We start from the raw sequence: 15,197 nt of genomic DNA on the forward strand, positions 1-15,197 counted from the left end.
GGGTAGTAGTGTGACTTTATTGAGATGATTTCATTGGGCGGCGACTCACACTTCCATACACAGACAGCTGTGTTCATTCATTCTGCACAAGGATCAGTTCAGTTTTCTTCCTCCTCTGTCTAGACAGAGAAGCTCACGTAACACATCATATCACATTACAGAATCAATCACTGCTATGCAACATCATAATGAATGAGATTAATGACCGTGCTTAAGTACCTCAGTGGCGATTGTGAAAGGGTTCCGAGATCTCATGTTCCTTTTGGTCCTTGTGTTTAACCCTGTGCTGTATGTTGTGAAGAAATGGATGTTGGTGTGTCCTCAGTGGGAGTGTTGTGTGTCAGGCAGAGGGACTCCATCCTTTATCAAACTTGTTCCAACATGCCTTGGTCTGGGTTTCAAAGCTCAACTGCTATCCAGCATGGCATCAGGAATCCAGACTCACATTACACACAAACATATTGAGGCTTTTTCAGATGCCAGCCAGCTTTTACAGAGAAGACTTTACTCTTCATTACAATGAAGATTAAAATTTAAGATATGATGAAGCAGATCTAATACACGTCCAGACTTCATTCATTTTCTGCTCCAGCACTAAGCCAGGTGTGATTACAACATGGGAAACCACTGAATCATGGAGTCAAAGCTCCAGAGCCACAGATGATGAGTAAGGATGTATCTGAGTGGGGTTGAGATGCTGCTCTGATGTGGCTTGTTTCAGTGGCAGACATATGTAATCTGCGCTGGGCAGTCTGGGCTCTAGTGTGGCTACATTTCCTGTGGTAAAGGCTTAAGAATAGCACCAGTGTGACTTAAGGTTTCCACTTCATGAGCCATCACATGTCTGAATTGTGAGCTCAGGTCTGGGAATAATCACACTTAAAGATTGTGAGGCCAGTTTTGCTGTTCTGCAGGTAATCTGAAGCATTTAATAAATCAATAATGGCTCAGGGGCGCTCCACATCAGGAGTTTTTTTTTTCTCCCTCAAAAACTGCAACTCAACCCAGTGAGAATCCCTCCCCGTATAATTATTCAGGCCTTAATCTCATGTATAGAAGCGAGCACATCTTGAATCCTTGCATAAAGCTGTTGGATTTTCCCCGAAACAGGTGTGTCCCAGGATATCAAGACTTTTTCACATTAAAGCAATAGGTAGATCATACATCATTAGGAATATAGACCATGCAAGTTGCAATGTCAAACTAGAAGGTAATTGTAATCAAGTAAGTTTTCAAGTGTTGTGTTCTTGCAGCCTGGTTTACACTTTATGATGTGTCCTTGACAATGATGACAATGATGTTGCCGTACTTAGATCTGCTTCAAGCCATTCTCAGTAAAATCACCTGAAAACATCAATCGTAGAAACACTCTCCTAGATCATGATAGTATCATCCATATTTAATGAGTTATTGGCATAAGTGGGGGTTTCCATAGTGGTGGATTGGGATCTATTTCTCAATCTGATACACTGTAACCTTTCACTTTCACATGCAGCACATGAATTATCCCAGCTACATATTGATGGTAGCCTCTTATTTCTACTGGTCCTTGTTACCCCTCATGCATGTTTTAATTGACTGTTCACCCTTTTGGTCTTCTTAGTCGTAGGACACCACAAGTTTTCCATACGTCTGTATTTTTGTATAGTAATTATAACACGAGTATTTACAAATATGTTTGGTAATGTTGAAGAACTTGTTAAAAATAATCTTCATTTGTATCCAGATCCAATTCAAAGGTCAAAACAAAATCTCATCAAAATCCATTTACATTTTTTGTAGATATCTTATGAACACTCGTGTCACATAACCTAGGTAAAAAGCTAAGCATACTATTTATAATGAAACCAAATATTTGCAGCTCACTTGTCAAACTGATTTTTTAAAAATTATTATTATTTTCTTTGCTTCGACCATGAGACATGATTTTCAGACACAGCTGCCACCCACCAGTGTTTGACTGGAGGATTTGATAATTATAAATTTTCTTTGCTGACTGTCCAAACCAAATCTGAGAGCAGACAGCTCCTTTCATTTGCCTTGAACCAGTTAGAGAAAAAAACTATTCTCCAAATTTCACACTGATTTTTGATGCAGCCTAGTTATCAGGATAATCTCATGACAATAACTGAATTTACATCTCACATATCTAGTAAAATATAACTCCAAAGAGCTTTTCTGCAGTCATGAGAAAAGCAGAATGACATTCACATGACTATTAGTCAATATGTCAAGTCAGTCAACTGCATCAGATCAGAGTATGATCCGTATATGTACAACTTCCAGGCCTCCAAACTCAGCAGCGGCTGGATGCGTGGCTGAGACGTATGCTGCATGTGCAAAAGAATGCAATGTTAATGTGTCAAACATCCAAGCAATGTTGGACTGTTGGCAAAGTGCACCAGCAGCCTGCATAACTGAGGTGAGCATGGATCATTTTTATTTCTTTTTATTTGTATGATATTCTACATGAAAACTGATGTAGCTTTCCACACTTGGGGAGCTGCTGTGGTCAAATCACTGCACCCAGTGCTGAGTGTAAATTACACTAATCACTTGTCTTTTAGTACATTGTCCATATTGACTCTCATTAAAAAATGTAGGCAGCCATTATTTGCTTGTTGAGCAATTGAACATACACATTATGCAGAAAGGATGTCTATTTGAAGTGAATATAAATAACGTTTGTTATTTTTTAAATTGGTTGGTTAGGTAACTCTCAACCTACGCAGAGACAAATTCATTTATGTAAATATCAATCATTTCCCTCAGGCTTCATAGCTGTGAAAAGTTTCTTTTAAAGCCAATGCCTGTGGGAGCTCTCTGGACTTTTAAACCAAATAATATCAAACATAATCCACCATCTCTCATCTTTTTTACACAACAAAAATAATGACTTATTAGCGCCACTCTGCGGCGGCAGGAGCTCAGTGGTCATTTTCAGGTTAGAAATAAATAGTGTACAGTAATAATGAGTTAATAACACTAAGTCACTCGTGGTCGAGGACTTATACAGATGTTAGTGGCTGATTTGCATTCCTCAGGCGATCTTAACATCAGCAGGATTTCAGGTTTTTAAAAAGACACAACTACAAATGTGAGCATAACGGGAAGTGTCGCGTTTCAAATTTTAAAATGAATCGGACCTCACGCATTTCACATCTACATGTTTCAGATTTTTTTTTTTTTAAATTCCTCACATAACACCCTAATACCGATTGACCTTGATCATTAGTCAGAGTAAAAAAGTTTCAAATCCAAGCCAATTAATTACGTTTTCATTTCCTCCTCTAAAATTACCCCAGTTGCACCCCTCTGATGACACCTTCTACACCCCATGAATGGTTTCTTTCTTACAGCCACCAAAACCGGCAGCAGAGGTTAACCCTTGGCTGCTCTGGTTCAACTAACGCGGGTCTGCCTGACGCGGACACTGACCTGCCAGCCTCCGCTCCCTCACGTTCTTCCAGAGTAAATCCCAGGCTTTGGATGTGGAGCTCCGCAGCTGCTCACTGAAAGACCGCCGGAGCTTCAGTTTCGCTGGGTTACGTCTAGATGTCATGGCAAATTGTCGACTTGTTCATAATAACTAAAATCCTCTTCGTCCTGCACAAATCCGTTATTCTAAAGTGTTCCACAGCTTCTCTGGACCGGTTAGTAACTTTTTCCCGGCTAGAGCCGCGGATCTGATTTTGCTGTCTGCAGTTCAGACACAGAAACAATTTAACACTATTCCAACACTACGGAGTAACAAAGTGAAATGCTAGTAGAAATCCAGGACAGTCTTTCACACTTCACACCAGATGTTTGAGGACGTGCGCTTGTGTGTACGTGTGTGTGAAGGACACACAGAGCAGCGAGCGCTGCAAAGATGTGATACCTTCAAGTGCTGCGGGAAATATGAAAGTCTATTTCTAACCGGGCAGAGGTCTTCCAACAGAATAAATATTGGTGTATATATAGATAGATTTTATTACTCTAAATTGGTCGGCCTTTGTTTGAGCTACAAGTAACAAGAATGCGATCTTTATAGTCTTTGAAATCGATTTTTATATGGATATTGTTTCACATGACGTTTTAATAACTATTCTATACTATCTGGTTGGGTTATAGGAGCCTGTATTATTTATCACATGAGATTATTATAGACACAGAATGTTAAAAATTTAGGAAACTCTCCAAATAATGGTTATTTTTATTCAAATGATTGGCAGCTTTAAAAAAAATCACAACAAAACACAGATAATTGATTCGTCACCTCCATAGCTGTCGTTTCATCTCATTTGATCAACACTGTTGACAGTTCTGCTTTGAAAGCACATATTAGTGAAATAAACATTAGGAAACTTCTTAAGAAAGGTCTACCACACTAAAATTATGTGTCACTAAAATTATGGAAAAATTACAGCTAATTACCAAATATTACACTTAATGTAGCATACAACTGTGCCCAAATGCTAGAGATGGTCTATCAGACAGAACTTTCCTTTTAAATGTATTTATTGTTATCATTGTTAGACTCACAAGCTGTCAACAATTCCTACATATGCTATACAGCGGGAAATTGAATTCTAGTTAAAGTCACTGAAGGCATCACAAGCCTCAAACCGCTCAACCCCACGGCCACTACAAACACACATCTCAAATGACAAATTTAAAAACTGAGCAATCATTTTCTCCAATCACATTTTGTCATCCTCCAAAAGTAAGATGCAAAGCATTGCATTACAGTAAAGTCAACAGAGTATTTTGTGATTGCGGTGATTAATAATACATTTATAATCCTGTTGCTTTAAGTAGAACATGAGCTAATAATTCGATAACATGTAATGTACCAATTAATCACTGTTTCAAGGATTTCAAACTATATTTTTCATCAAAATAGCTATTGTTATTATGGTTAGGTATGTTCTACCCTGGTGGGTTACAGCAGGTCAACCTTGCATAAAAACACGAGTTCAGGTTAAGCATCATTTAACTTTATTGTCACAATATCTTGCACCACAGACTGAGAAAAAAACAAACTTCAGCTCACAACCGAAGAATAAACAGGATTTTCAAAAAGGCTGTTGCTGCCTGCCAGACTTCAGCTATTATACACCATAATTATTTTAGGAATTTCCTCCTATTATGTTGACGTGAAACCCATGATATAATATCAGCTACATTAATTTCTTCACCAACGCCTGGGGTAGCTGTTAAACCGGGCTGAATACCATTACAAACATTTAGTCTTTACACAGTGACTGGCTCAAGATTGACTGTCTCTTACTTATGTTACTTACTCACTGACCTCAGGTTGCCCTCTCCATGTGAAACCAAGCTAACATTACTTCATTTCGATAAAGAGAGCTCCCATTTGCCACCAAGCTGGGAAGATGATTTAGAAATGTTTTCAAGGTTACATATGGAGATATCTGAGTGCCAAAGAAGTGAGCTGAAGGGAGAATATTAATGAGGGGCTCAGTTTTCACTACTTGATGTCAGAGGGTGAGAAATTGATGAGAAGTCAGGGGGAGTACAAATAAAAACCTGCTCTGATCTCACTGGGTATTAAATGAAAAAAAACCCAAAACATCTACATATTGTATATGTCAGGTTCAGACTTCACTCTGCAGAAGGCAGAATAACAGAAATATCAATGATTTACCCACTTAAGAGGCAAAACGTCTAAACTTATTGGTCACCATTTCCATGAATTCATCCCATAATTCTCAGTGTGACAGCTGTTCAATTACATGTGGATGAAATTGAATTTGTCACTTTTATTTCAAGGTTCAGCAAATCACAGGAATGACAAATATGTGAACAAACATTAATGCTTTTTAGGTTCTGCTACGGTCTGGGGGAGGGAGCCTTTACCCAGTGATCAGCATGTTGCTATTTTTAGCCCCACTTGTTCAGACCCCAGGCTAAATTGCAACTTGCAGGACAATACACACACACACACACGCGCGCGCGCGCACACACACACAGGCACGCGCGCGCGCGCACACACACACACACACACACACACTTGGAGAGAACCTGTTTCATGTGACTCTGACTTTTCAGGACAGGTCAGGGTTAGGCCGAGTCAAGCACCTTCTTCTACACTGGTCATGTGAACCACAAAGCTCAAGAAAAGAAAGGCTGAATGACATCTGGTCATTTATATTCTTGTCATTTAACACAAGATCCAGAAACAAATCATATTTAAGTCAAGAGAAACATTAAATTTGAGTGATGCTTTTATGCAGGCACATTACATTTAAGACTGACATCAAATTTTAAAGATTGTCCTATTAATTGTCATTGTTGGTGAATGCAATAGAGTCAATTTCAAAAGCATTAAAGTTATGAATATTCAAGGCATTTTCTCAGGCACCTTCTCAGTATGAAACGTTTTGATACAGTATATGCCCCAGAAATTCTTATCTGAGACAAATTTCACTCATATTTCACTACACTTAGTTTGTAACCATGGGATATTATCACAAAAATTGAGAATCATTCAAAAACAGCAAAAGGTGTGTGTGTGTGTGTGTGTGTGTGTGTGTGTGTGTGTGTGTGTGTGTGTGTGTGTGTGTGTGTGTGTAATTATTCAACAGTTTTTGAGGACTACTCTGGAAATTAAATGCAACAGACAACAGACAGACAGATGTGATGGAATGCATTCCTATATCCCCTTCCTCCCGTCATTGATGGCGGAGGATAATAATACTCTGCTCTATATAAATGGAGCGTTGGCTTACAAACAGAACACAGAATGGAAAGAGCTTTTGGACAAAGAATCCTTGAACAGTCACCAAATCCTCATGTGTCCATCACCTTACTAATCCTGTCGTTGAAGAATTGTTGACGAGGGTTAAAAAACAAGATAATGAATGTGTGTGCAAGTTGTCAAAGTTGTAAACAAGGTATCTGTCTCCTGGCCCAGTGACTGACAAGGCAGAAAAAGACAGACAATCCTGTCAGCTGCCGACAGTAAAAGTGATGGAGGAGGAAAGGCAGCAAGGTTCTGACCTCTGTTGCCATGAATCATCAAAGAGGTAACCACTCCCCTCTTTACTCTAAAAACAAAGTTTCCTGCATCGAAGAGGAGCATCATTGCAGTGAGCATTATTGTGGTTTGATGACGACTCTGCGGTGTAGTACTTGGCAGAGGAAGTAATAGCAGATGCACAGAGGAGAAACATCAATTAGCTTGAGAACGTTTTCCCTTCCCTCATTCACCCAGCTGTTTGTTTTGGCCTGGCAGCTTTTAGAAGGAGCTCGCTTTCCCTGAAAAACTGACACATTTTCTGCTCTATTTTTTGTCTACGCTCTCACCACTTCCCTCCCCCTCTTTCATAAACACATACTGATAAACACACACATATTTAATGGTAAAGAACATATCTAAATTCCAGAGTTTGTGTGTGTGCTGTCTGGTGATTGATGTGGAATGTTGTCCTGTAGTTGGAGTGGGAAAATCTCAGATGTGAAGAAACTGATTTTGTCTATGTGATTGGGTCACGCTGTTGGCCAGGAGGTCTTACACCAGGTCCCCTTGAATAGCCTGGGAGATTGCTCTTCCCAGCCTAATGGAAACAAGGCTCAAGGACCGGGGAATGGGGAGATCTCCCCTCCACCTGCACCCCCATCCCCTGAGGGCTCGTCCCAGGCATGTGCTATAAATTTCCTGACCATATATTCCCGAGTCGAGTTCATTTTTCCAGAGGAGCCAGACATGTGGTGTATATCTGGCTTTAGACTGTGGGGTTGGGGAAAGAGGAGCCAACCTCCTTCCTTATCCATTAAATCGGCCACTAATTCTGCATCTTCCTTTGAGTTATTCTTTATAGAATCATCCTTTTTCAAACAGATCAATTTCAATACAAGAGAAAACATGCAGACTTTCTCATATCATGTGTACCTAAATCTTCCCACTGCAGTAAGGTCTTATATAACAATCAAAATCTCCAAAGTGTATCTTGGAATCATGAAATTTGTAGTGAAAGCTTTCAGGGGTCAAAGTTTGTATAAAGAGGCCTGAAGAATGTAAAACTGGCATGACAAGCGTACTTAGCTATTGTTTCATTGAATGACAAAGCATGTAATTCTGCCAAGTCTGAATCTTTTAAGGCCACACTACCCGCAGAAATGCATGGGAAAAACATTTACTTCACTGTCCAGCACCTGGCTTCTATTACACCAACAGGGATCTAATCAGAGAGGTAAATTTTTCATTCACTCACTTCCTCATCTAAGTGCTTTTCAGTCAATGGTAGCAAATGTGAAAAAAGCTTGGGTTTTATTAATTTCAACTCATTTTCAATAAAATGTTATGTCTGTTTTCTACAGGCCTTTCTAGTAATGTGAGTTTGCTCTAAGGCAACATCTCATCACTTTTAATCACAGCTGACAGGATAACTACATACATTTGCACTGATGTAGCATGATGTTACCCTCCTTAAAACAAATTTAAACAGGAAGTCCATGTTTATATTTCAAGATGGGGTTTATTCAAAGAGAGAAACTAGTGTTGAGAGTTTGACTAAAACCAATGGAGAAAAAGAAACCTGCTTGAAATGATGATTGAATTTGGTGTTGTAGTTTTAGATGTGATGACAAGCATGCAGATGTGTGGCACTCAATTTGAAATAATTGCTGTTTTGCCTCCAAACAAACGAGTTATGCAAAACATTTCTGCTTAATAGAAACCAAACTGCAGCCATGAGCATCTGTGTGAACACAGACCACATGTTCAAAAAGCTGAGTGAGCAACACAGGAAAGAAGTTCTTGAGCCAAAATGTTCCTCCAAACTAGAAAATAATTCTGAACAGGAATATCTCTTTATTTTAAACAATGCATGCATGTGCTATATAAGCTGGAGGTACTGTGCAGGTTTTGCTTTCAAAAGGGAGATACAAACCGGTCCTGCTGGGCCCTTAACGTTTAAAGTCAGTGATCCAGAGAGGATGCAGGAAGTCTTGTCTGCCTTTCTTCATGATAGCTCTTTGATTACTGAGCCAAATTGATTAATCAGGCCTGAAACCACAAGAAAGCTGTAGTGCTACACTGCCCGAGGACAGAGCCTCTTTTAATGGAGGGCTGCCTTTTTTGTTACCCAGGTATGGGTGAAAGCTTACAGTACAACTATGTCGGTCTCCAGTAACATGGTCACCTGCAGTCTTCCTTCCGGGCAGAATGACACAGGACCATGTGCTTGGCCAACTCAGGGAAGGAGGCGAGTCCGTGAGCCCAGTGGAGGAACAGACTCTCTGCCTCCCTGAAACATCTGGAATCTTGTGGTTTATGTGGGAAATTTGGGAAGGCAGTGACAGAGCCAATGTGGTTACTGTATCTAAACCAACACTGCGGAAATGTTCTTGGCATGGATACTACATGTGTATCTGTGTGTATGCAGGAACTACAAAGTTAGCACCATTTTTTTCAAGAAATAACCTCGTGTTCGTACTCAAGTTAAAAGCTTTAGCATTAACAGGAAAGGAAAATACGCACACGCACACACACACGCACACACACACACACACACACACACGCATACGCACACACACACACGCACACGCACGCACACACACAAATGTTGAAGGTGATTGATTTGTTGAATTTTTCATTTCATTATACCAAGATGGACATTATTAAAAAAAATTATTGAATATTTAACACTTAATTAAAAATTATAGAATAATTTAAAAATTGATTTAGAATAATTTTTCCCATGTTTCATGCCATGGAAATTAACAACATGGGAGGGTGCTAGGACACCGAGAGGGAACAACATACACAAGGGGAGAACATGCCCACAGAAATACACACAAAAAGGTCAAGATTACAACATTGAACCATGACTGGGGTAACTGCCATTCCATCATTCTTCTCAGCTTTTGTCCAAAATGAATTTTTAAAAAATACCTCTCTTTTGACTCAAAGTGATGCAGACAAGACAGTCTGTACAAATTTAAAAGTAATTTTTTTTTCTCATTTCTTCTCAATGAGCAAAATGTACTTTTTAAAATCAAGGTCACAACATTTAAGCCAAATTAGATTAAACGGCATTAAATTATATTTAACTAACCAGATCCAAAAAAATTATAGCATCGTCAAGAGGTCAGAACAATTTTTCACAGGGACATAAAAAAAAAAAAAGATTGATACATAAACACACAAATGCAAACACACACACACACACACACACACACACACACACACACACACACACACACACACACACACACAGTGAGAGAGGGAACACTCTCACCTTGGTTGGTCAGAGAAAGATGTAACTGACTGCAGTTTCTAATTGACAATTTGGATATAACTGTGAATCAGAACAATAAACCTGTTTCCTCTCACTAAAAAAACTTAAACCTGGCAAACGATACCAATTGTCTCTGAACACACAATACTGTTAATGACGGGATCAACCAGATGATATGTGCTGGGCAATAAATTATGACACATGCTAGTAATCATTGATCATGTTCTCATTCAGTACTACGAATACCTTGAGGGCATTATTAAATGATGTCACGTGTTATTTCATATATGATAGTGGTTGACTGTAATTACAAAGAAAATGTTGAAACAGCAATAAAAATGTTTAAAGATTTGAGAGCAGGTTTCTCTAAATGGTTTCTCTTGTGTTTTCGCAACCTTGACAAATTACTGTATATACAAGGAAAAGTCCAGAAATACTACCATGCTTCTTTTTTCCCTCCGTTTCTCTGTCAAATAGCCGAGCTGGCCTCTTCACTCAGGAAACCACAAGTCATTTTCCATCTTTCCATGTGTGGAATTTTTCATGCACTCGTCATACAGCACCCTTTATAGTCTGAACTGGACCTACAAATGATGACTTGCTTATAAATTTAGCGCATGATGTCATTGATCTGGTGCCTGTTAAGCAATGAATAGACAGGGAGCGAAAAATAATGGGACAATGTTATGAAAATGGATTTCCTAAAGGATTTAAAGCCTGCATGTGCTTCATACTGATATCTTTTCAAAGTCCAGGTCTGTGTTAAAAGTCATGCGGCAAATGAAAATCTTCAGCCACATTCAAAAATTGGTGTGGAAAAAAATAGAACACATTTTCCGAAGATGGCAGAAGTACAGACATTCTTTGTACAACTAGAAGAGCAGTTACTTGTGGAAAAAAAAAGGATTGTTTTAGTCAGTCAGTATTTAGTACCAAGGCCAGAATCTAGTAGACACCAGGGAAATATGATAACCTGCATAAAGATGAAAAATCTTAATACCCTTCTCTTGCTCCACATGTTCTGATCACGCCTTAGGCATACGTCCCCCTTTTTTCCATGCCCCTTACAATGTGTATATTATGGTCTCTAGCTGACCTCCAGGGAAGGACAAGGAGAGGGACTGCAGCTGTCTGGACCCACACACAGTGACCCTGGGTGACACCGAAGGCCTGGACTCTAGGAACAGCTGAGGAACATTCACGAGTCAAAAACAGATAAGACAACATGAGCAGCTATAGTTATTATATAATAGCCACCAATGCCTCATCTATTGTTGGACTGGTGATTTACAGTATATGGCAGTGTATACTCACTGGGGACCAACAGCAGAATCATTTCACCATGGGATACATAATGGTCTGTCTCATACTGAGAGCACTGAGTCACAGCATTAACGGGAGTAGAGGGCTGCTAAATTGTAGCTCTGCTATTCATTCAAATGATCAGCACCTGCTTGAAGTTTTCTTCATGCTGTCAGCTTTTTCATCACAGTCAAATCTGTGATGATGCCTCACATGAATGAATGAATGAATACATTTCTTATATCCTGACTTGATGTCAGACAGGAAAAATCCCCAAGATGAGACACAATTTGACGAACTGGTAGGAACAGAAGAATAACAGAACAAGGATAGTGATTGATCGGAGTACTGTAAAGAAACAACAAAGAGATTTCTATGCTGAAAGCAAGTTAGCATATTCAATAAGAGTAGAGATTTGTGTAAGCACACATTCTGTATGTTTTTTTTTTTTTTTTTTTTTTTTTTTTTTTTTTCATTTAGACTTAGACCATTTTATTATGGACATTTTCAGGTTTTGTTTGATGCATGATTCACATGAGACAGACTTCCAAGTCAAAGGTGAAGTGTCACAGCTGTCAGACAACAGATGTCAAAATTGATGGAGGGATGGTCTGTGCCTGATAGAGGAGGTTAACCAGGAGGCCACACCATTTGCCGCTTCCCAAGAACATGGATGTGGAGGTGGTACACCGACTGACCTCCATTTCGTCCATCGTTGATGACAACTCTATAACCATCATTAGACAGGCCCAACATTTCAGCACACTTCTTTGCAACTAACAACAGGTGGCCCAACAATGCAGCATCACTTTCCTCTGCTTGTGACAGCTGAACGATCGGCTTTTTGGGAACAACGAGGAAGTGAACGGGGGCTTGAGGATTAAGATCATGGAAGGCCACGCACTCTAAATCTTCAAAAATGAACTTTGTAGGAATCTCCCCGCGTACGATTTTTCCAAATACTGTGTCTTCCCCCGGCTTGGCGCTCTGCGCTCTGTCCGTTTCATCAGCCATGTTGGCGCAGGTCAACCGACTGGTTGGGAGGCTCAGACACAGAGGAGGAAGCCTTAGATTGACAATCCTTCACCAAAAAACACCATGTAGAACCACCAACATTCCAATACCCCTCTGGCTGCTGCAGAGTTCATTTTACCTCCTGCTGCAGTGCCAGCAAATAAAAAGATGTAAATTCTTTAAGCAGCTATTTTATCTGCCAATGACTTTGATGAACATGATGGGAGGGTTGTGCGTGCAGCAGGGAAGAAACCAGTAAATCCAGACCACTTTTTAAGATCTTCCTTAAAAATTGTGACATGGAAATACGTGATTCCATTTTGGGAAGGATACACTTCACAAAAACGAACCGTTTATTAAGGTACATGATTTTTTTTTTCTTTTATAATTTGAGTTGTGTTTCAGAATCAGATATCGAAAAATGAAAAACAAGTGCTCATTTGACTTTTCATTTTAATAAACTGTATATTACAATGAAAATTTTAAAAAAAGACATTCTGGGGGTTTTTTTGCAGACAAGAGGGGAGGGTGAATTTAAAAAAAACAAACTTGATTTTGTAGATGTGATATTGGTTAAAGTAGCGAGTGAAATGTGGTGGACCAGCAGGCTACCTGTAGCACACAGCATAAGAACACTGAACATTCTGCCATTAGAACACTGAACATTATAACATTACAACACCAGACATTCCGCCATCAGAACAATGAGCATTCTGCCACTACAACACTAGACATTCTATCATTAAAACACTGAACATTCTATTCAACTCTAAACCAGCATGTACATAGGAGGCTTGTTTTAGTAGATTAACAGATCTGGTCTTGGTAACAAACAAACAAACAAACAAACAAACAAACAAACAAACAGACAAACAGACAGACAGACAGACAGACACACACACACACACACACACACACACACACACACACACACACACACACACACACACATAGACACAGACACACAGACAACTGTGTTATTTCTGTTTTCTTTCCTGTTTCTTTCAAACAGGAAATAAAAATGAATCCTGTTTTTTTAATTTCACGCTCTTATTTTGGGCCACAAAAAGGAAAATATGTTCTTTAAATTATGGATTATGAATTGGATTTTAAAATGAAAATGACCAAAAGATACACATACCTAGTAACCTCACTTACATCACTTTCCTTCAGAATGCTGTCTGGAAATGTGCTGTTTATTGTGACGAATCTCATGACCATTTATTTATGCAAGTTGCAAGTCAGTGAGTTCTGTATATCTGCTTTTCTTTTGATTATGTCAACCTTTAACTTCGCCATGACAATGTTTGTTGTTCTGTGAAACAAGAATAGGTTTACAAAACAATGCAAAATCTCATGCCCTCCCAGAACTGAATACACGTTTTAAGGCAGACATTTCCAAAGACAGTTGGAACCTCCTTATCTGACCTGTGTCTATGACGGGTACCTGGTCAGACATGTACCTCTGCTGCTGCACTGCAAATTCATTACCTCTATGATTATCATCAGTTGACTTAAGGTAGTTTCGAGGGTGACCATAGCTCCCTCCTGTCACCAGAGATAGCCATTTTTGCACTGCAATTATAGAGCCTGTATGGAATCCATTTCCATTCAGATGATGCTGTATGTGAGGAAATAAGCTATTTTTGGCCCATCATCTGTCAGGGACTTGAAAAATGCCAGAGTAATGCCTTCAGAAAATAAACATTTGAGAGAGAATTTTGCCGGTAAGCTTTTTTGTCTCCGCAGACCAAATGTTCTCTGAGTATATCCATGTGTGGTTTTAGCAGAAAGCTCCATGTTATGTTTTTTAGCCTTAGGAAAAACAAAACAACAAGTCAAGAGGGTCAAAAGGTCTAATATCTTTTTTTACTTAGATTCTCTTAAATAAGCAAGTAGGAAATTTGAAATCCCCTAAACTATTTCTGAAAACTCAATTTGCTGTTTTGATCCTTATCATTGTTAGTATTACAGTACCTATTATTAGAGTTAGTGCTTATTATGATAAACAAGCAGGCCATTGTGAAATGTAAACTGATTCAATAATTCATGACCCATGAGACTGAAGTTGGACTCAAGTCTAACTAGACGTAAGATCTTAAGCCTGAGCCCGAGTCCAAGCCCGACCCAAACCTGACCCAAAATTCGGGTTGGGTCGGGCTCAAAAAGTCAGTAACTACGTTCGGGTCGGGTGGGATTGGGCTTCAATAACCTCGGGCTCGGGTCGGGTCGGGCTGGATTTTTTTTGGACTCGGCCTGGGCTTAAGATCTTAAGATCCGGCCCGGCCCGAACTTTTTAATAAATATATATTTATATATTATGTACCTCAAACGATCCATGGGTATTAAACTAAGGAATACCCTTATAAAATAAATAATTTAGGTAAAACATAGAAGGCGCTGTATGAGAAACATCCATCTACAATACCTACCTCCTGTCACTTTACCTTTCCAATCGTATACGCACTGAAAGTAGAGGTAAGATCTTAATTCCGAACCCAAGCCCGAAATTCGGGCCGGGTCAGCTCAAAATGTCAATAATTACGTTCGGGTCAGGTAGGGTCGGGTTGGGCTTTAATACCCTCGGGCTTGGGTCAGGTCGGGCTTTAATACCCTCGGGATCGGCTGGATTTT

At 39.4% G+C, this 15,197-nt stretch overlaps 2 protein-coding genes across 4 annotated transcripts in view; both read right to left on the reverse strand.

The window, feature by feature from the left end:
- The window catches only part of stard13b (StAR related lipid transfer domain containing 13b), a 60,042-nt gene that overhangs the window by 26,449 nt on the left and 18,396 nt on the right, over positions 1 to 15,197 (reverse strand). The window lies entirely within an intron of this gene.
- Positions 12,008 to 12,602, reverse strand: LOC137596165 (adenosine 5'-monophosphoramidase HINT1-like). Its single transcript, XM_068316472.1, has one exon. The coding sequence runs from the start codon at positions 12,561 to 12,563 to the stop codon at positions 12,180 to 12,182; it is 384 nt and encodes a 127-aa protein (XP_068172573.1). The 5' UTR covers positions 12,564 to 12,602; the 3' UTR covers positions 12,008 to 12,179.

This window comes from Antennarius striatus, chromosome 6 (genome assembly GCF_040054535.1).
Source record: "Antennarius striatus isolate MH-2024 chromosome 6, ASM4005453v1, whole genome shotgun sequence".
NCBI classification, from domain to species: Eukaryota; Metazoa; Chordata; class Actinopteri; order Lophiiformes; family Antennariidae; genus Antennarius; species Antennarius striatus.

Coding starts and splice junctions, on each gene's coding strand:
- LOC137596165 (XM_068316472.1), bottom strand. CDS start 12,563: ATGGCTGATGAAACGGACAGAGCGCAGAGCGCCAAGCCGGGGGAAGAC.